Source organism: Trichogramma pretiosum, unplaced genomic scaffold (genome assembly GCF_000599845.2).
Source record: "Trichogramma pretiosum strain Unisexual culture from Peru unplaced genomic scaffold, Tpre_2.0 scaffold13, whole genome shotgun sequence".
In the NCBI taxonomy this organism is placed as follows: Eukaryota; Metazoa; Arthropoda; class Insecta; order Hymenoptera; family Trichogrammatidae; genus Trichogramma; species Trichogramma pretiosum.
In genome coordinates this window covers 1,617,184-1,638,101 of record NW_019641606.1, presented here as the reverse complement: position 1 = coordinate 1,638,101, position 20,918 = coordinate 1,617,184, and the positions used below count along the sequence as shown (strand labels likewise).

The 20,918-nt window shown below is 39.5% G+C and overlaps 5 protein-coding genes across 8 annotated transcripts; 2 read left to right on the top strand and 3 right to left on the bottom strand.

Annotated features, from left to right (window-relative positions):
- Positions 1 to 2,933: 2,933 nt before the first annotated feature.
- LOC106652001 (kallikrein-7-like) lies at positions 2,934 to 4,197 on the bottom strand. The gene is made up of 5 exons (XM_023458450.1): positions 4,127 to 4,197; positions 3,934 to 4,048; positions 3,717 to 3,866; positions 3,361 to 3,549; positions 2,934 to 3,138 (listed from the first exon to the last, which is right to left on the bottom strand). Exons 1-5 carry the CDS (start codon positions 4,195 to 4,197, stop codon positions 2,959 to 2,961), a joined length of 705 nt encoding a protein of 234 aa, XP_023314218.1. The 3' UTR covers positions 2,934 to 2,958.
- A 764-nt stretch (positions 4,198 to 4,961) lies between these two features.
- On the bottom strand, positions 4,962 to 7,704 carry LOC111693565 (chymotrypsin-2-like). 2 transcript variants are annotated; one of them, XM_023458402.1, is made up of 6 exons: positions 7,626 to 7,704; positions 7,341 to 7,563; positions 7,146 to 7,260; positions 6,929 to 7,078; positions 6,592 to 6,780; positions 4,962 to 5,279 (listed from the first exon to the last, which is right to left on the bottom strand). In XM_023458402.1, exons 1-6 carry the CDS (start codon positions 7,696 to 7,698, stop codon positions 5,106 to 5,108), a joined length of 924 nt encoding a protein of 307 aa, XP_023314170.1. In that variant the 5' UTR covers positions 7,699 to 7,704; the 3' UTR covers positions 4,962 to 5,105. The 2 variants fall into 2 exon arrangements, with proteins under 2 accessions (XP_023314170.1, XP_023314171.1); XM_023458403.1 differs by having other exon boundaries at positions 5,188 to 5,279; positions 6,592 to 6,739.
- Positions 5,502 to 6,415, top strand: LOC106652071. The gene is made up of 2 exons (XM_014370814.2): positions 5,502 to 5,651; positions 5,726 to 6,415. The coding sequence occupies exons 1-2, from the start codon at positions 5,617 to 5,619 to the stop codon at positions 6,147 to 6,149; spliced, it is 459 nt and encodes a 152-aa protein (XP_014226300.1). The 5' UTR covers positions 5,502 to 5,616; the 3' UTR covers positions 6,150 to 6,415.
- Positions 7,705 to 11,812: 4,108 nt separating the features above from the next.
- LOC106652002 (chymotrypsin-2-like) lies at positions 11,813 to 13,191 on the top strand. Its single transcript, XM_014370718.2, has 6 exons — positions 11,813 to 11,896; positions 11,985 to 12,186; positions 12,256 to 12,379; positions 12,451 to 12,603; positions 12,678 to 12,869; positions 12,947 to 13,191. Exons 1-6 carry the CDS (start codon positions 11,821 to 11,823, stop codon positions 13,127 to 13,129), a joined length of 930 nt encoding a protein of 309 aa, XP_014226204.2. The 5' UTR covers positions 11,813 to 11,820; the 3' UTR covers positions 13,130 to 13,191.
- A 2,314-nt stretch (positions 13,192 to 15,505) lies between these two features.
- LOC106652063 (lipase 3-like) lies at positions 15,506 to 20,638 on the bottom strand. Of its 3 annotated transcripts, XM_023458386.1 has the most exons (7): positions 20,375 to 20,638; positions 20,118 to 20,298; positions 19,924 to 20,038; positions 19,454 to 19,856; positions 19,157 to 19,384; positions 18,863 to 19,097; positions 15,506 to 15,941 (listed from the first exon to the last, which is right to left on the bottom strand). In XM_023458386.1, the coding sequence occupies exons 1-6, from the start codon at positions 20,594 to 20,596 to the stop codon at positions 18,912 to 18,914; spliced, it is 1,335 nt and encodes a 444-aa protein (XP_023314154.1). In that variant the 5' UTR covers positions 20,597 to 20,638; the 3' UTR covers positions 15,506 to 15,941; positions 18,863 to 18,911. The 3 variants fall into 3 exon arrangements, with proteins under 3 accessions (XP_023314154.1, XP_014226292.1, XP_014226293.1); XM_014370806.2 differs by lacking the exon at positions 15,506 to 15,941 and having other exon boundaries at positions 18,767 to 19,097; XM_014370807.2 differs by lacking the exon at positions 15,506 to 15,941 and having other exon boundaries at positions 18,767 to 19,097; positions 20,118 to 20,294.
- Positions 20,639 to 20,918: the final 280 nt, after the last annotated feature.

Here is a 20,918-nt window from a genome sequence, read left to right as displayed (position 1 = left end):
TGCGCGCAGTATCTTTTGCGCCTTGGCCGCAGCGATCGGGTGAGACAGAGAGAAAGAGAGTTTGCGTTAATAATATTTATTACGCCATGCACGTGTGTATGTGTGTGTGCATACGGATACGAAATTCCAGCAGCAACAGCGTCGGGTACGCGCGGCCGCAGCGGCGACTCACCCCGTAATTTATTATAATTTCCGCGCGGTGGCAGTGAACGATACATATAGATAAATCTGCGTGCGCACGCACACACACACACACGTGTACGCAGGTACAGACTCTTTCGTATTATCGGCGCCCTATGATCCTTCCGTCGTACGCAAAGTCGACGCTCGCTCGCCTGGATATATTAACGTTATAATATTCGACGCGATCGGTGTAGGTATCTCTGTAGTTTACCAGTTTTTTTTTTTACGAATATAAAATAGTTAAAACGCCTGGATGTTTGCACACACTGTCGATTTATGAATTTTTATCTTCATAGATAGATCCTAAACAGTTTATAATACGGGGGTAATTTATACATATTTATCGTCAATTATTTCCGATGCTGATAAAGAATTAAATCATCCTGTACATATCCACTTGAAATAGTAATATTTTGCAAAAGTGTATTCTTCATAATAAAAGCTTTCTCGAGCGTGCGATACTGCGTAGCAACAAAAAATCTTACGTCGCGCTCATTCTTTTACGCGTTTCTCGTGGTCAAAATGTTCTAACTCAGAAGCTATTCCAAGGATACATAAGGAAGAGAAAGCGACTCGGAGAACTTGATAAATTCTTTCTCGGCGCGGCGTTTCAAGCATCTTTGAAATACTCAACGCGTCACCTCCCGCACCTATATCTACGTGATCGTTTTAAATTTAGCCGTATAATGTTCTCGAGCTTTTTTTTTCATACGTATCAAAGGACGGAAGGAGAAAAGAAACTACCACTACTACTTGGTGAAGTCGATCGAACAAAACGACGTATCGGTATTATATAGGTAGCGGCCGTGCTTAGCCTCTCGCGCACAGATCGAATCTCGCTTCTCGTTTCGTGTGTATATATTTAAATGCGACGAGGGATAAAAATACACGCGAACAAATTGTCCGCGCTACATCATCGGCCGAGCACGCGGCGCAGGGCTCCATATGGACGCGTGTGCCGCATATATGAGACATAAACGCAGTAAAATGAGAGCAACGCAAGATCGATCTTCCCTTCCTTAACAACATCCTCTTAATTACTCGGTAATTAAGAAGGCACGGCAAAAACATCGCGTAAAATTGCTATACACAGCACGCGGGCAAGCGAGAGCATGCGAGTTTCGGTCAGGCGCTGCCCTGGCGATCTTCTCGCGCGCGCTCGAGAGCTCGTGCAGTGGTATAACATATGCCGCGGTGGACGCGCGCACGAGCTCGTGTGATTCCGGCAGCGGTACACGCGTACGCAGGATTTATGGTAGCCGATAGAGGAAACCGATTCAGAACCCCTGTGTATATATATGTACGTAGGTGCGTCCTCTCCAGCAGCAGCAGCAGCAGATCGCGCCGCGCAGCTAAAGGCATAATGATCGATGGAGTCGGAGATGCATGCGATTCTCGTGCCAATACGAAAAAGGAGAAAGAAGAAGAAAAATCGAGCCATGCCACGCGGCTCGACTACTACCTGCACGGCTCGTGCACGAGCACAGCTGATCGTTCCCCGTAGCTGTTACTATACTATACTAGTGACTCGCTCTCCGTTCGCGAGCTGCATAAATCATCGGGTCATTGGCATTAATCAAATAATAAGTGATTCTCTCGGCTCGATACAGTATATGAGCACGACGAGGTACTACTACTACTACTACTACTTCTACCACTACCGAGACGACTAATATATATTGAGATGTCGAGTAGAAAATTGCAGGGTCGCCCAAGTGTATAAAGCTCGAGCGGTGTGTACGATAATGACGAGCGAGCCACGATTTTACACGTGTTAAAGGCTTGCACGATAGGATTGATGGTTCGGCATTGATTTTCTCTCGACGCGTCCGATGTCCAGCCGAGGTGCGAATACGTTCGCTGCAGCACACTTCCTCTTCGCTCCTCGTGCTTCTTGTTTTCTTTCGCTTTTATTTATTCGATTTTAGGCTTCGCGCCGCTTATTCAAGCGCACGGGTTCGAGCGCGGTAGCTATATTATGCGAATTAATGCGAGGATTAGCGACTCGAGCGTGTCAACAGGTTTTCGCGCGCGCGCGACTACGAGGCGTATATTGGAAAATTTCAAACGGGCTTGTGGCTGTTATTTAGCGAGTTTCGAGCGCTAACCATTTTTCACAATGCCACAGCTACGCGCTTACGGTCGCGCGCGCATAGTTCACGCGCTGCACGTGAGTCGTCGTCGTTTTTGTGCTTCGACCGCGAATGAAGTATTACATTTTTAATGTGTTTCGTACATCGAGACAAACCGGTTTTCCGAAAGAGAGCCGAGCGCGCGAAAAAGTCCCGCGACAAACAAATTATAAATTATCCCACAACGTTTCCATTTGAATAAAACGCCTCCGCTTGTATGGGTACGCTTAGAAAAATTGAAAGAGAAAAAAAACGGCTTATCAATGTGGCGTACGCTAGCCCCGTCGAGTACCGCAACCAGATACGTACTCCGCCCGCGACCGGCAGTAGCTTAGCGCGCGCGCCAATTGAAATGTATCACGTGTCAATCTCGATAATTTACTGCTTCCTTTTGACAATTATTGCCTTCGAGTCCTTATCAATTCGTTGGAGAAATTTACTTTTTTTTTGTTTTGCCGTCTCGAGCGATTGTTGAGTCGTGAGCTGATGTAATGTTATACAAGTAACGAAACGAGCAGACAGGTTTTTTTGGCGTAGCAGTATTTTTTGAATACCTTTTTATTTTTAAAATCCTCATAATTTTTTCAATATTAAGTATTAATTATTTTATTTGCGCTCTTTGCTCTCAGAATTATTTTCCCTTCTATATCTGAACTGCTTGAATTTGTGGTTCTGTGTGCTTTTTTATCCACGGTATGTAATGAGCAACACGGGTATAAACATCGGGTGCATTACCCACCATATTGCCACAAGGACGACTGCCAAAACTGACGATTCCCACCACTATTCCTTCGATCGTTACAGCTGGTCCACCAGAATCACCCTTAGAAATGTACGAACAATTTTACAATAAATTTTCTTACAGTTCTTCGTGCACAGTGAGATTATTCTTTTTTTTTTTTTTTTAATTGTCTCAATCATTGAAAAACTCTACGGTTTGTCGCGCTATTTTACAGCACACTTCTGCGCCCACGCCGAGCACGCGGCAAATAATATTTTTTGCGCGAGAAATTGTATTGTGATATTTTAGTAATAAATAACTTACAGCGCATGCACTTTGACCTTTATCACCTTGAATACATATCATAGAATGATCAACTACCTTGTTGAAATCTAAAATGTATTTTTGAAACAGGACAGTTTTTCCAAACCATTTTTTCCAAGATTTTCGGCATTCTTCTATGTCGACAGTTTTCATGTCTATAACGCGTAAACTATCTGCCACATACATCTCCTATAAATTTAAATGCAATTAAAATAAAGTTTTAAATTCATTTCAGTAATACTGGGACAAAAAATCTTGGAATTATTTATAAGTGTCAATTGAAATACGCTCATGATGCAAAATTATACTTTATGAGAGACATTGTTTTATAAAAGTGCGTGAAATTTACTACTTACTTCAGTCTCACCCCATCCAGTAACAACAACCAAAGTTTCAGGTGGTACTACATAATTATGATGTGGTAATATAGCGGGATGTATTTTATCGTTAAACTTGAAGGGTTCTTTAACTTTGATAATAGCAATATCGCCAGTATTATAAAAAAGCTGACAGAATAACACAGTTTAAATTAAAAGATTACCTGTGCAATGAAAAAGCTATTGTTATACTTACACGAGGTTGATCATGTACAACGATTGATTGCACCTTGTGTACCACTGAATTTCGATCAATTAGCTTGTTACTTCCAGCAACGACTTCTATTCTATTGGCTTCTTTTTCTGGAGATCTATGAGAAAAAGAATCGACTCAGCATTCATATACGAATTCACGCGCGAATTTTTATTCAAAATATCTTCAACCGTACCCCAAAATACAATGTGCAGCCGTGAGCACGTGATATTCACTTATTATGACACCGCCACAGCGAAAAGGCATAGTCCACCAATTACCAATAACTGGTAAAGAGTCGGCGATCTGGGGTAGCCAAGAAGGTCTCTCCCAACCATTTCTTCTTAAGTAAACTTGATACGGATAGGAACCATCCCTCGCATTCCAGGCACCATAGATTTGTCTTTTCACTAGAACTGCGTAAAAAAAGGATATCCTTGCCCAGCGCAATAATCGCACTCATAAACCCACGAGACAAAAACGTGCCTTAGTCCTATCCTTTTACATATGGACTAAGGCTGATTTTGCCACTCGAATTTATCAATGCGGTTTTTTGCGCTGGGACGACGATATAATTGATCTGATCTAAGTATGATGTTGATAAATGAACGTACGTACGTTTCTCTGATTGAGCACTTTTGAATTTTATTGCAAGAAAAAGAAGAATTAAAATTTTCAAAATCGCTTGCATCGTGAACAAAACTGTTAAAAAATAATTTCAATTGTTTCAAAAAAAAAGTACTGATATTCTTTATTTATATGACTTTTCCACAGCGAAGCTATCTTTCAAATAAAATAAAATCACGTTTTGGTTATGTAGAGTTATTAAAATTTAATGCTTTATTTGAAATAATTCGTCGGTAAAACTAATTTATGATAGATACAGTTTTTCTTATTTACTAAATCTAAATAAATGATTTAATTTTCTTGCTCAAATTAAATGATAGTAGTCTCAAAGAAATAAAGGGATACAGAATTCAAAACAAACTCTCTTCTGCATCGCTAATTTATTACTCTCGAGTTCTTGTCAAATCGCTGGAGAAATTAACTATTTTTGTTTTGACAAAGCAGTGACAGTGATTTGTTTTTTGAATATTTTTTTATTCTTACAATTTTTGTACTTTTAAGCAAATTTCTTTTGCGCTCTCCACCAATTGAATTATCTTCATTGCAATTTACTGAACTACTTCAACCTCTGGCTCTGTGTGCTTTTTGATCCATGGTATGTAGTAAGCCACTCGGGTAAAAACGTCGGGTGTTTTGTTCTCATTACCACAAGGACGACTGCCAAAACTGACGATTCCGACCAGTACTCCGTCAATCGTTACAGCGGGACCACCAGAATCACCCTTAGAAATTTCAAAGTCAATCGATTGTTTATTTTACTATTACGTTTTTACTGTAAAACGATTTTTCATAATTTAAAATTTTTTTGTAATGGAATTTCATTCGTCGAAAAATATTCGTTTTTCATTAAGCGGGAGATCAATGTTGATTAATTTAATAATACATTGATGATTGCTTTAATAATTATAACTTGGTCTTGCTCTGTTTACATTACGTACATTGTGTCGGCTCAAATTTTCATTTCACGATTTGTAAATATTAAAATTTAAGTCACCTACTTGGATGTGTAACATCGTTATATAGACAGATTAATTGCTGACGAGATTCTAAGCGAGCAACATGGACTCCAACGGTACATTTGAATGGGCTCTCAGGTAATTTATCATTTGTAAGAATTGAATCAAGAAAATATTGTAGCATAATTCTTAATTTTGTTGAAATTAATTAGCATCAAGGAGAAACCTTGCGATTACGAGACGGTCAAGGCAGAGGGAACCGGTGAATTGGCATTACCTATTAGTCAAGAGAGCCAGCTTGAGGTGCTCGAGAAACTGAAAAAAATGAAGGCAGAGAGAACCGGTGAATGGGCATTATTACCTATCAGTAAAGAGAACCAACTTGAGGTGCTCCAGACACTGGAAAAAATAAAGGAATCTGTCAACGACGAGGCACCTTCGAATCTTAAGAAGCTGCAATTTCATCAGTTCGTGTACGAAATGTATGGATTTCTGTTCGACAAAAACGATCAGGATCATATCTGGTCCGAGTGGGTTGGGGACAACAGCAAGCTGGAGACGCATCTCAAGTGTAAAATAGCCAAACAATTTACGGCGGGCGTTCGCTTCACCGAAGACAAACCTGTGTGCTTGTAAGATCGAACTGATACCTTCCACTATCGTCTACTTTCAAACAACAAAGGTCTACATCGAGCGGACAATGGTTCTTTTCTCTATCAGGCAACGTATAGTGAAAGTGAGAATCTAATTTGAAGTATGAACTCGATTTTGTTATTTTATCATGGATCTATTGCGTTATCTCTATTGTGTTAATTTTAGATTCCTACCATGCTATATTATTTCATTCCTTAAAAACAACTGTCAGATTTTAGGAAATTAATAAAAATATTATAAAATAAGAATCATATTGATTAATTTGAATCAATCTAACTATTTTATATTAAATTTTACGGTTTTATGTGTTGTGTTTACAAATCGTGAAATGAGAATTACACTTGGTTTTCGCATGATAACTATATGACTATCTTAGATTAAAAGTTAGAATTGTATTATAATATTTTAGCAATTAATAACTTACGGCGCATATGCTTTGACCTGTTCGACCTTGAATACATATCATGGAATCGTGAACCAACTTTTTGAAATTCAAAAGGTATGAGTGAAGCGGAACAGTTTGTCGATACAATTTCAACCAAGATTCTCGGCATTGTTCTATTTCCACCACTCTCATGACCAAAACGTGCAAATAATCAACCGAATACATATCCTATGATTTTGATTGCGATTAAAATTGAGGTCTATATTTATTTTAGAATTATAAAGGTAAAATATTTAATGAATTATATTAATAATGCCAAATCATACTTGACGAGAGACATTGTTTCATAAAAATATAAGTGAAATTTACTACTTACTTCAGTCTCGCCCCATCCAGTAACAACAACAGGAGTTTTAGGGGCAACTACATAATTGTGTTTTGGTAATTTAACCGGCTGTATTTTACTGCTAAACTTAAAGGGTTCTGCGACTTTGATAACAGCAATGTCGCCAATATCGTAGAAAAACTGACAGTATTAGATAGTTAAAATTTAGATATTCACTTTGCAATAAGACGTCTATGGCTTAACTTACCCGAGGTTGTTCGTGTACAGCGATTGATTGCACCTTGTGCACCACTGCAGATGAGTCAATGCGCTTGTTACTTCCAGCAACGACTTCAATTCTATTGACTTCTTTTTCTGGAGATCTAAGATAAAAAGAATCGACTCAGCATTCATATATACGAATTCATGCGCGAATTATTATTCAAAATATCTTCAATCGTACCCCAAAATACAATGTGCAGCCGTTAGCACGTGATATTCGCTTATTATGACACCGCCACAGTGAAATGGCATAGCAAACCAATTGGTAATGTATGGCAATGAGTGAGCAACAGTAGGTAGCCAAGAAGGTCTCTGCCAACCATTTCTTCTCAAGTAAACTTGATACGGATAGTAATGACTATCGCTTGATTCCCAGCCGCCATATATTTGCCTTTTCACCAGATCTGCATAAAAAAGAGATTGTAATCAGATCTAAGGATGATGTTGATAAATGAAATGTACGCACGTTTCTCTGATTGAGCACTTTTGACGTATATCGCCAGGAAAATCAAAATCAAAACTCTCAAAATTGGTTTCATTGTTAAAGAAATGCTGAAAAATAATTTCAGTTGATTCAACAAAAAAACATTACTGACATCATTCCTTATTTGAACGATTTTTCCTCGTCGAACCTATCATAACTTTCATAATCACGTTTCGCTTTTATAGAGTTATTAAAATTTAATGCTTTACTTAAACATAATTTGTCGGTAGAACTTGAAATAAATTACGAACGATACGGCTTTTCTTTTTTACTAAATCTAAATAAATGATCTAATTTTCTCGGTCGAGATTTGATGAAAGTACTCCCGAAGTAATAAAGGAGGGAAAAAAATGTTGAAAGCAAGCTCAACTCCTCTATACGGATCGCTTCAACGTAAATAAGTTATACAACTTATACATATAATATATATAAATATATAAAGCATCGCGCTCACGAGCACACCGTGTACATTTCATGTACGTCATGCAGAATAATTACCCTACCCGCCCACAAGAAGCCCACAAATAATTATCATCATTCCAGTGGCGCGCGGGTTGCTCGGATGTATTATATACTCAGCTCGCACGCGCGCTCGCGCACACGAAAAATAAGCGACTCGAGCGAGTGGTTGATTTTGCTCCGGTTAGATAGGAATCGAAAAATCCGCGAAGACGAGAAGGAGGATGATGAGGAGGTGGAGAGGGTGTAAAGAATCTTCCTCGCTCGAGTATAAGTTGGAGCAGGTTTCGTTGAATCCCATAGTTGCCAATTCTCGGGACGAGAGCGAGCGAGAGAGAGAGAGACGTGGACTTTTCTTTTCAGCGTACATAATACCGCTGCATAGGTGTGCGCAACGCGAGGCTGCTTGGGTACGACAGCTGCGGACGCGAAACTCGCTCGTGATCTCTTCTCTCTTACTCTGGCATGCATACGTGTATACGCGGCTTGGGTGGACGGAACGCGTCGTGGCGATCGCGATCGCAACGCGCGATCGGTAGCCTCGTCTCGTCGATACATGCGTGCGTGCAGTAGCTATTTCGCGCGCGGCGCAGTGCAGTAGTTGCCGAGAGAGTTGCCTCTGTATTATACGCGTATATATATGGGTCAAAATAATACTTTTTTACAAAACCGTGCGCACGTATGTCACCGATCTTGACGCGCTTTTGGTATGTTATAGTACATGGTAAAAAGGTCCCAAAAAAAAATTTTTAGACCCCCTCCCCCCTCCTACCCCCCACTTCCGGTATAAACGTCCATTTTCGATCTATATTTTTTCTGAGGACATGAAGCAAGTAAAAAATCTGAAAAAATTCATAAAAATACTTTTCCACAATCCAAACAACCTTGAATTTTTTCAGATTTTTTGAGTGCTTCAGGCCTTCAGATAAAATCATTGAAAATTTCAAAAATCGAGATACGGCGGTATGAGCCGATGTAGTACTCGGAAATTTTTTCAGTTATTTTTCGCATTAAAAAACATAACCTCAATTTTTTTCAGATTTTTTCAGATTACCTAACGCACCTTTTGAAGCCAAAAACCGATTTTTTTGACGAAAATAATTTTTTTAGGACAGTACGGAGCCTCGAAAAATCTGAAAAAAATTTTTTCTTGTTTTTTTCATCAAAATACGTAATCTCAAATTTTTTCAGATTTTTTAATTGAAGGCGATAGCTTCTAGGGCCGAAAAATGCTATTTTTAACAAAAAATGGTTCCTAGAACCCGATGGTTCCGGTGAAAAAATTTGAAAATATTTTTTTTGAATTCCTTGTCAAATTTTAATAAATTTTGACCGTTTCAAAAGTTCGATTGAAGCTTCCTAGCTCATTTTAGAGCAGGACAAAGATTAGTGCAAAATATCTGAAGACGTTTCTGAAGACATTAAGGAATGATAAAACTCGTTTGATGCTCTAAAATGAGCTAGGAAGCTTCAATCGAACTTTTGAAACGGTCAAAATTTATTAAAATTTGACAAGGAATTCAAAAAAAATATTTTCAAATTTTTTCACCGGAACCATCGGGTTCTAGGAACCATTTTTTGTTAAAAATAGCATTTTTCGGCCCTAGAAGCTATCGCCTTCAATTAAAAAATCTGAAAAAATTTGAGATTACGTATTTTGATGAAAAAAACAAGAAAAAATTTTTTTCAGATTTTTCGAGGCTCCGTACTGTCCTAAAAAAATTATTTTCGTCAAAAAAATCGGTTTTTGGCTTCAAAAGGTGCGTTAGGTAATCTGAAAAAATCTGAAAAAAATTGAGGTTATGTTTTTTAATGCGAAAAATAACTGAAAAAATTTCCGAGTACTACATCGGCTCATACCGCCGTATCTCGATTTTTGAAATTTTCAATGATTTTATCTGAAGGCCTGAAGCACTCAAAAAATCTGAAAAAATTCAAGGTTGTTTGGATTGTGGAAAAGTATTTTTATGAATTTTTTCAGATTTTTTACTTGCTTCATGTCCTCAGAAAAAATATAGATCGAAAATGGACGTTTATACCGGAAGTGGGGGGTAGGAGGGGGGAGGGGGTCTAAAAATTTTTTTTTGGGACCTTTTTACCATGTACTATAACATACCAAAAGCGCGTCAAGATCGGTGACATACGTGCGCACGGTTTTGTAAAAAAGTATTATTTTGACCCATATATACGCGCGACGATTACCTCGCTCTTCGGCCAGGGCCGCGCGCAAATATAATGCACGTATACACGTGTGCGCGGGGGGACGACCACGACGACCACGACGACGACGACGATGCTGTACTTAACTCGGCGAGGGTAATTGGCATGTATGCCTCCCTTCTTGTGTACGCGCGCGCGCGTCCATATACGCGGACAGGTATTACTTTGGACGCTCGCTATTAGTAGCGATCGGTGCGAGCTGCTTCTTTTTTTTTCCTTTAGGTAGTGAAACTTCTTTGGGCGCGTTGGATACGAGGTGTGATTGATCGTATGTACGTCGCACTGGGTTAAAATAAAAACGATAATGTTAAAAATAAACCAAAACATCAGATGATTCAATTTTTGATAGCTCTGCGTACCATCCAAATAAAAAGTACTTGATACTTATAGTTGGTGGCTGGCCTTATTTAATCCAAGTAAAAGAAAACTCATATGGCTTGCCATTAATTTTGCCATATTTAGCGCCTGGACGCCTGAGGTAAATAAGGTCGTTCCCAGTTGAAATTTGGTGTAGAAGTATCTGATTTTTTATTGCAATAGTTTCAAAGAAGTTAAAAATGTGAAACGTGCATATAATAACCTGTATTATAGCCGCGATACCTAATTAGTGGTTTTGTTTCTCTTCGACTCGCGCACAGACACGGACGGACTGCGCGCAATGCATATAATGGTATAAGCTTTAGAGACACGCGTGCAGGTCTGCGGACCCAAATTAAATGTACATCTTGGCAATGCCAATAGCCATGCAGGAGCTGCAAATGATAATTGTAGCGCGATGCTACTGCTGCTGCTCATTTGACATATTTTATTTTTGCGCCATTTGAGGTATGGAAGCACGAAAATTGCGTGACACTGAAGTCGAAGCAATGCTGATATGATAATTTATGAAGATATGACGAACATTATTAGCTATTAATACTGCAAACGCAACAAATTTTTTGACCAAATATAAAATGCGGTAATTTTAATTTTTTAGTTATATTGCAGATTTATATTCAGGCGTGATAAAATTGCTTCAAAGTTTGACGATATACCCTTATTCTTGACCCGATAAACACGACTGGATGCGTATGTATTCATTTCATTTTAACCTTTAAGTTCCAATGGCACATTGTCTGCTTTTATTTACGATCTAATAAAAAACTTTTCGATTGCACGCGTGGGTGTCTTTTTACATGCATCTTTTTAGCGACACTTCCCAAGGACAAAAATAGTCTTACTATCAAATCTTTGAAGAGTATTCTAATTACACATGAGCAGTTTAACGGAAAAAACAATAGTGTCTGATGCCGAATTCTGTGGTTGACCGTATAGTTATGATAAATATAACTTTTGAATGACGAATTATGACATTACCTTTTTACTTTACTACTTTTTACATCACGATTACCGTGATTGTTGAAACAATGAATTTTAGCAAATTTTATTCTGAATATTGAACAGGGTTTTCCTGAAAATAATTGTTGATTGTTCTACGATTGACGACTAGTTGTACAAAATGAAACATATTTTAGTAGCAACTGCAATAATTTTTTGTTTTGGGCAACTAACACAAGCAAAAGTAAAAAGCAGAGGTAGGTGTTATATTACATAAAATTGAAATCAAGATAACTAAAAACTGTAAAATAATTCATTATTGATCTTAAACAATCAAACGCCAAGTTCATGGAGGGACAAAGGCTACTTATGCCATGTTTCCTTACCTCGTGTACTTGCGAAGAAACGGATGGAACAAGCCGAGCTGGTTACCCTCACTCATTCATTATGTGCCAGTTATCAGCGATTGGTTCATGACTCCGTTTCACTGCGGCGGCGTTATAATTAACAAACGTTTTGTGCTCACTGCAGCTCATTGTATCATAGGGTAAAAATTTGATAAACATAAAATTTATTTCTAGATAGATTAACACAACAATGTATCGTTGTTATTTAGAGATGCCAAATCCGAAGTAAAGAGGCTTGAAGTGGTAGCTGGAACGCATAAGTTAAAACATCCCGATTCACCAAACGTTCAAGCTTACGCCGTAGAATCTATCGCTGTACACACTGTGCCTGGTGTATGTTGCTAATTATTTGACTTTCACTGATTCATAATTATCATGATATTTATGTTATTTTTTCCTCGCAGCGCCTTTATCTCGGTGGAGATATTGCTTTGATAAAAATCAAAAATTACTTTGACTTCAGTAGATTCGACGTTGCTCGTGCGAAACTACCTCCAGCAAATTACAAAGTTCCTGAAAATACTCGAGTGACCATTGGAGGATGGGGTACGACTGAGGTGAATGTTCATTGCGAGAGTGATTTAGGTCAACTATTTTTTAATTCATTAGTTTCTGTGATCTCACTTTACAGAAAGATGATGAACCGCTGCACTTGCATTACTTGAACATGCAAGTTACCAACACCAAATTATGTCACTTTTCTTGGAAAACTTACATTCAAGGAGAATATCCAATAGTCTCAAAAGCGTTGAATTTTGACAAAATCATAGAGCAAGAAACGATGATGTGTGTTAGCGCTGGTGAAGGACAAGGTGTCTGTAACGTAAGCCGAGCAACTCCTCCTTTTACCGAACGAAAAAGAGTTTTCCATAACTATCGCGAAAATTGTTCAAATTCAAGGGTGATTCCGGTAGCGGGGCTGTGACGAGCGACGGAATGGTCCTGGGAATCGTGAGCTTCGGCGCCACGCCCTGCGGCAACTCGGACGTCGTGCCAGACGTCATGACCTACGTCCCGCACTACGTGCACTGGATAAGGAAGCAAATGCTCGCCATGCTACCGCAAGTGATGTCTTTCACGTGAAAAATATTCATACACGCGTCGAAGATACAAGTAGCTTTTAACGAACGCATGTAACAGGGAGAGAGAGAAAAAAAATGCAAAGTATCAATTTGCTCCTAGGAGTGATTTAGCATTTCGTCACTTTATTTTCTCCCGGCCGTTAATATACACGTGCAGTCGCGCAATTTATATTCATGCGCGCACTCGAAATAACCAATAGGGTACCATCATTTAACTGTTGCGTAATTTATTCATTGTCTCTCCGTGGCCGACTACTCGCGTCGACTGCGAGAGCTCATCTTCTTCTTCTTCTCTCTCTCTCTCGGGCTCGGAGCGAGAGAAAAAAACAACAACAACAACAGAAAGAATCATGTATAATAAGAAGCGAAAACAACAACGAGTTACGCAGCTGCCATATGTGTGTATCGGCAGCAGTCGAAGATAATACAGCCATATAAGCTCTCTCTCGCTCTCGACTCGCCATACGTATACGCGCGCAGTTAGAGCCATCAAAATTTTAAAACTCGAAACTGCTAGCAGTGCTGCACGAGCGAGCGAGCGAGAGAGAGCCCAAGAGAGGTTGCAAACGACGACAAACAAACCATTCGATCGTAAAAAGTCAGAATGACCCGCAATATGTCTCGGCGACGGCGCGCACGGCCGCGAGATGCGGATATAATGTACATACAATGAAAGTTGCTGCAAGCTGCTGCTGCTGTATCGCACACGGCTAAACGGTCTATGGTATGATAATTCGCTCGTGTGCGCCTCGAAATCACTGGTTGACCGACGCGAGACGATGTGTTTTTAGTACACAGCCTCTCTCGTGCACTGTGCCTAGGCGTCACCGAATAGCCTCAAACGCGATTCGCGCATCACACATTCGAATATCGTAAGCCAATGTATTATTATTTGCGTATTCATGCTTTTGAAGCAGCAGCCACATCGTTTATTATTCACCTCTCGGTTGCACCACGATCTCTTTCGTTACAATTCGAGAGTCGACAGTGCAGAAGAAAATATCGCGCAGGGTTTTATCGCTTCTTCAATTGGTTTTTTTTTTTTTTTTATTTATTCCGCAACGTGTATGGTGCAGCAGAGATTCTTAACACACCCTGGCTTTTAAGCAATTTAAAACTCTAATCGTTGCGGCAAAAAGTACTGATGCTGCTGCTGCTGCTGGCGCACACACGTATAGCACTGCAGTCGTGGAGCATTATAAATATCTAGCGCGATCGACGCAACAAAAAGCTTGAAATATTTCACTCTCTGCGGATCGAGCCTGGCATATATAGTTTTTAAGCGATCGATCGATGCTCGCGGGGTATATATCCCATACGCAGTATATAACGCACAAGGTTCAAACGGCCATTTGTCTTGGATGAAATGCCAGCGGACACTTTTCCAGGGTATATATATGTACGTAAGCGATCGCGTCGACGCATTCTCTTTGCTCAAAATGCACCCACTAACGATTCAAAGCACGCAGCCAGCTGTCTTCTTATAAAACGCGCCGAGAGCCTCCTACATGTATTGAGCATTATATAGCTGATCTCTCTCTCTCTCTCTCTCTTTCTCTCTCTTCTATAGAAGTCGATCGACAAGTCCCTGCGATGTCGGCGCATATACGACGAGTCCCATTCAATGCTGATCGTTTTCCCCCTTCTTGATCGTGGATACCTCTGCTGCTTCTGTACTGCTGCTGCTTCTGCTGTAAACGCGAATAAATTATGCATAAATTGTATGCGCGCGCGAGCTTCTGATTGATGCGTGTCGCGATAGTAAATTAGTCCCGGGACGATAATTTATCGCAATTTATCGTTCTCCTTTTGCAGAATAAGAGAGAAAGAGAGAGTGACAAAAAATCGATCTAGTCACGGCTCGAGAGAAACAAGGTGGACAAGCATAGTTTTATATAAAGAGTGTATATAGACAATTTTTGCCGAGTATATTATGAACGCGTGATTTGCGACGTGCGCTATACAGAAACATTTTTGACTGCACTGGTCGAGTGGACGTTAGTTTTTAAAAAATTTATTAAAGATATTAGAATTTATTAAAACTTAAAAATAGGAGTAAGCTCTTTGACAATGAATTGGGAGCGGTTTTTTTAAATAATGCTCGTATGGATAAAAAGAAGTCAAGAGAGTTTTTAAATACTATTCAGTCTGATGAGCTTTGTTCATAATAATTCAAACTCGATTATTAATCGAGTTAATGTAGCAAAATGTTAATGTAACAAAAAATAGTTTATTCCATTTTCAAACGAGTTGAAGCACAGAATTTTTTTTTAAATCAAGTTTCAAATTGAAAAATTTACATTGAATTCTTATCGACTAATTACATTTGCATTAAATTCAGTTGCCGTAAAAGTTTAGTTAAATTTACAAGCACCTGTACTCGCGCTAGCGCTATCAGGAATTTACGAACTCGTGGTCCATGCATCCTACGCCATCTACACAAATTCAATGCACTATCACAACACATTTATTTGTATGATACGCTCAGACCATCCTTTTTTTAAAGAGAGTAAGTTGAGTATCAATGTTTGAACTTAAAGTTAGGTCTGTCTTCTACTGTATCTGTAGAGGCCGATCATCGTGAGGATGGTGAACGTCAAGGCGATCGACGCGACTATGAGGGTCGATTTTACCTTGGACTCCATGTCGGTTAACATGCCAATAATGATTTCTTCATTTGTGGGTGGATGATATGGTATCCTTCGGGTGTTTTCATCATCGTCTTGTTTGGTTGTGGCGCCTGCTGGCGATGCACTAGCACATGCAGCCAATGCTACCAAAAGGAATACAATCTTCATTGATTTCATGGTTATCTGCACAAATTCAAACTTAATTAGTAATAATATAAAATATGTGGATTGAATGATTTTACACAATTGAATTTTTAATGTTCTAGAGAAGCAAATTTTCAAAGGCTTGTAAAAAACCAATGAAATTTAAAAAGAAAAATCGAAACTTCGTTTTAATCTAAAATAATAAAACACTAGAACTCCATTATTTGAATGCACTGATTCTTGATTAAACACATTTATTTTTTACACTTAGTTCAATGCTCGAACCAAAGAATTGCAATAATTTTTATTTTTAAACTGCACTACGGAGCACAAGAAAAAATTATTTCATTAAATTTCTTAGTATTAATTAATTTAAAACCGTTTAAGAACAAAATCTGCGATTTATTTAACTTAATCAAAGTATGATTACTTTTTGCTATTGTATAACGTCTTCCGAACGAGTATCACCACTGGATCACGAAGTTATGGCATTATTAATTTTTCGTAGCTCTTTTAAATACAAAACGAAACAGATACGATTTCACAAAATGTACGCGGGTATAAACCAGTATTATACCAGTATTATACCAGTATAACTTATTGATTTTGACTCACAGATTTGTTATTATGAATATCATATTGCCGAATCTTGTTGCACTGAGTTCTGAGTTTTCATCGAAATAGAAATAGAAATGGCTTTGAATTTTCATGTTTTTGTACGCATCTGTGGGCGTGCATTGTATGAATAGCAGGCGTCGAACTGACTCAGACTAGTTATATACCAGTTAAACTTGGATTGGTACTCATTTCTAAAAACGGCTTAAACGTCTAAGACATCTATTCAATTGAAACTGATATTAAAATCTTTTTTTGACTTATCCTTATTACTTATTATTATTTTTATCTTTATTATCTGGTGCAGAGGCTTACAGTTTTATCGTATTTAAGTGATTGAAAACTTCAGACATTTTCAGATTATTTAAAATGCGCTCAATATTTTAAACATTATTGTGACAGAAAAATCACCAAAAACAAGCAAATTTATAGATACGTATTTTAAAACATTTTAAACGTTTATTTTTCGGTCATTAGGCCATTATTAACGCTGAGCACTTCTTCCAAGGCCACTATACATTTATTTAAGATAACTTTTCTATACCAGCTGCACGTCTGTTACGCTAAGACTTTAAATTATTATGAAATGTAAGCTTTTAATTTTGCAAGGCACAATTTAAATTTAATTTTTTAGAAGACCATTATACAATTAATGGAAAAATTGTTCACGTGTTCGATCTATTTTTAATGTTTTACGCAGTTCGTCAAAAAGTAAACTTCTACCGGGACAAGAAAACGCGATTGCGCACACACACGAATAAGCGCGTCGATCGAGATTACGCTCACACGTTGCCCGCGTTTAAAAACGACAAAATTTATCGACGGCTGCGCGCGTAGCGTATGACAAATTTCCAAGAGACAACGCCCTTTACTCGGACCGTATGTATAATTAGCTCGAAACATTGCAATACACACCCGGTAACTCGCGCTGTATACGCGTATCTCTATATATAAGTCGCGATTTTTATTCTTCGAGGCCGTTGCAATTGTAAGCCGCGGCGCGCAAGGCCGTTCGTGTCTCTGCATGCGTATAATGCACTGCGCTGCGCCGAGCGAGCCGTTGGCTTGGCGCGCCGCTCATGATCCTAAATCCTGTTTGTAAACATACTTCGCTATTTGTGGCGTTCGTAATAATGCGGGCTCGCGCTGCGCCCCGCGTATACGTACTTGTTTTTGAGCTTAGGACATGCAGAATTTTATCGCAGCTTTCGAGACAATTTCGACCGCGCGCGGACAAAGGGATCGAGAGCTAACAGCGATCTATCGATTTTTGTTTTTAATCTTCGCACATACGAGAAATTTTCGTTCAATTAATTTTCCGCAATCGCGCATTACTTCGGATTCCGGTAAAACGAATAAATCAGCCTATAAAATATTGCTCCGATTCTTCGAATTTACCGCAACGCTCCGCGGAGCCTCGAGCACGAGCTTACAAATAACGCAAACGTACGTTTTCTCACTGTGCGACAGAGTGTCGAAAAAGTTTACAACGTTTTCAAAGCTCTCCTTTGTTTCGCTGCGCTACGCGTATAACACTAATATAAATGCGTAACGCAGTGTCAAATGTCCATATAATATATCGCGTCGCCCGACTTGAGATATGTCGGTACGATATCTCCATATACTGTATATACTACGCGCCACAACGCAACGCGGCTGTAAGCTAAACGTATACGTCTACAGTATAAAGCCTAGCGTGACGATATGCGCATAATGCCCGCGCGACTTATCAATCTCAATATAATATTTACACACTCGTAGCAGGTTTGCGCGCGCGCCAGAACAAGTTGCGAACTCTATAAGTTTCTAAATGACCGCGGCAATCAATCGGAGAATAGATTTTTCAGCTTTAATGAGTCAATTCTTTTTTCAGCTTCGTTGTGGGGCGATTGTTTTAATTATATTTAATTTCAGTTTAAGCGCGCACGAAGTTGCGTTAAAGGCGTATAATGCGGCGCGCAGATCGGCACCAGCACCAACTGCAGACAGTAAAAGTTATAGAACTCTTTGTGATCGTTTCTGCATTTTCGATTTATGACTGGCATTATAGGCCCTTGCATCATGCTCGTATACACACTCCAGTTACGTACACGGCATATATTTCTCTCTTTGCGATAATATGCCAACGAGTTTATTTTTTTTTTATCTACGCTTTTATGCAGAAACAATTGATATACAGTAATGCACGCGCGAGTAATGCGCGCTTGCGTTAGAGGTCAAGAATAAAGTAATAATAAAAAGGCAGCATAGCCGCGGATCGGATTTATTTTTTTTCTCTTTATATCAATAAGATTGTGATGAAAGTTTTGAGATACAGTTCGTAAAAAAAGGAATTTTTTACTCACGAGGCATCAAACTGCCATGAAAGGTAAATCGCTAAAAGAATAGCACTTTTTATCCCCTGGGTCTCCTGGACGATCTTCTTCCCAGGGAAAAACTTTCGATTAGTTGAATCAGAGGAGAGTAAACGAGTTTTTTTGCATCCAAGCCCCATAAAAAGTCTATGTGATTGAATTTGTTGTAGTTGATAGGATGATCCGCAATAACGCGGGGCAGTTCTCTTCGCAGCCTTCGCACGTCCTGCAAAATTATTATCGTCAATAATTGTATCTATTTTAGATTGAAAAAATTATTTGTACCCTTGTATCGGCCAACCAATCGTTTCTTGCCCAAAACAGAGCTACCGGCACGTTGACTTTCGATAAATCGTACTCCGGTGGATCGTCGTCTCCGTAAATTCTTTTGTTTTCTTCTTTGCCCCAATCGAATTGCTCAAACTTGTGAGATTTTATCAGCTGACCATAGTGCGTTAGCTCTCTGATCGACGAGCCCGCCAAAGTGTGCGCCACGATCGACGGAGTTAGCGTCTGAAAATTTCCATACATTCCTCAAATCGTAAAAAATAAAAAATAAAAAAATCCATTGAAAATACGTACGTCGTTGAATCTCTTGTTATCGAATCCAAACAAGAAGAACAGAGCATCGGTGCAGAATCCATTGAATGCTACGCCCAACCAATCGCAGAGGTACATGCCGACGTACTTGGCTAGTTTGTTACGAGGTACGAACTCGCCGTGGGCCAGGTAATCGCTGATCAGCTCGATCTCGTCGAGGAACGGCGTCACGAAGCGCACGGGGCTCTTGGCGTGTCCGCAGTAGGCCACCGGGGCGAGGCTGTAAATGGCGCTGACGTTTTGCGCGGCGTCGGGTCGCAGGATCGACATGACGTAGGCCATGGTGGTGCCCATCGAGTGTCCGATGTAGATGACTTTGTCGTTTCGGATGCTGGTCAGGTAAGAGAGCACAGCCGGTATGTCGTAGATGCCCATTTCGTGCCAGCTAAGAGAGAAAGAGAGAGACGTCGAAAGCATCGTTTTTAGCCGAATTAACTTGTAAAATAACTCACCTGAATTGCCAATATTTCGTATCGTTCACGGACAACGAGACGTGCCCTTGCGAGTAGATGTTTCCTCGGGCATTGCCCAGCCACACGTCGTACCCTCTATCGGCAAGCAAATAGGCTACATTTAAAACACACACCATAAAATAACTCGTTCCAAGACCTTAAGAAGCAACATGTTGGGTTCGAAATCGACTCACCCAGGGCGTTGCCTTTGCCGGACAGTACCCAGCAAGACGAGCTCTCGGTGATTCCGTGCTGCAGGAAGACGATGGGCGCGTTGGGAGGGCCGGGAATTCTGTGCAGCGTCAGTATGTAGCCGTCCTCGGTCGTGACCTCGTGAGCTTCGAAATTGTATCCCGAATCTCTTATCAATTCTGGCTATCAACGAATCGTATTGCATGCAACGATTTGTGTTATAATTTTATGACTCAAGATGTAAATTTTGTTAACGCACTGTTTTCCATCCGAGAGAGGAATCGTTGAGGCCTGTCTCGATTTTTTCGTAAGCCACGTCCAGAGCTTTTCCCAACTGTTCACCGATTACCTGGGCATCGTCGTAAACTTCTTTTACCGTCGGCAGAGCTTCCTTCAATTTTTCCATCACGGTAGATTGAGACAAGTGAACACATAGTGAAAGATTCAGCAAAGATATTATTACGTCGCGAGTCAACTTCATTGTATCATTTTTTGGGGGAGGGCAAAAATTGAAAAATCGCCAATCGCGCAATTATGAACTAACGTCGAAAAAGTAGCGTAGGTTTTATAGTCATTATCGTCGGGTAATTAGTCACGGAGTACCGTTTATCTGGGATGTGTGACTTTAAATAAGTTATAGCTAAATTTCTCTTGTGATGCAAATTATCCTGGCGAAAAAGATACGCCTTTTCAAGTTTTTTTTTCGGCACGTACATACACAATACAATAACAGAGTCGATAAAAGTATTTCGGAAGTTGCGCACGTAATTTCATCGAAAATATCACGAGCATGGCTCGCGCGA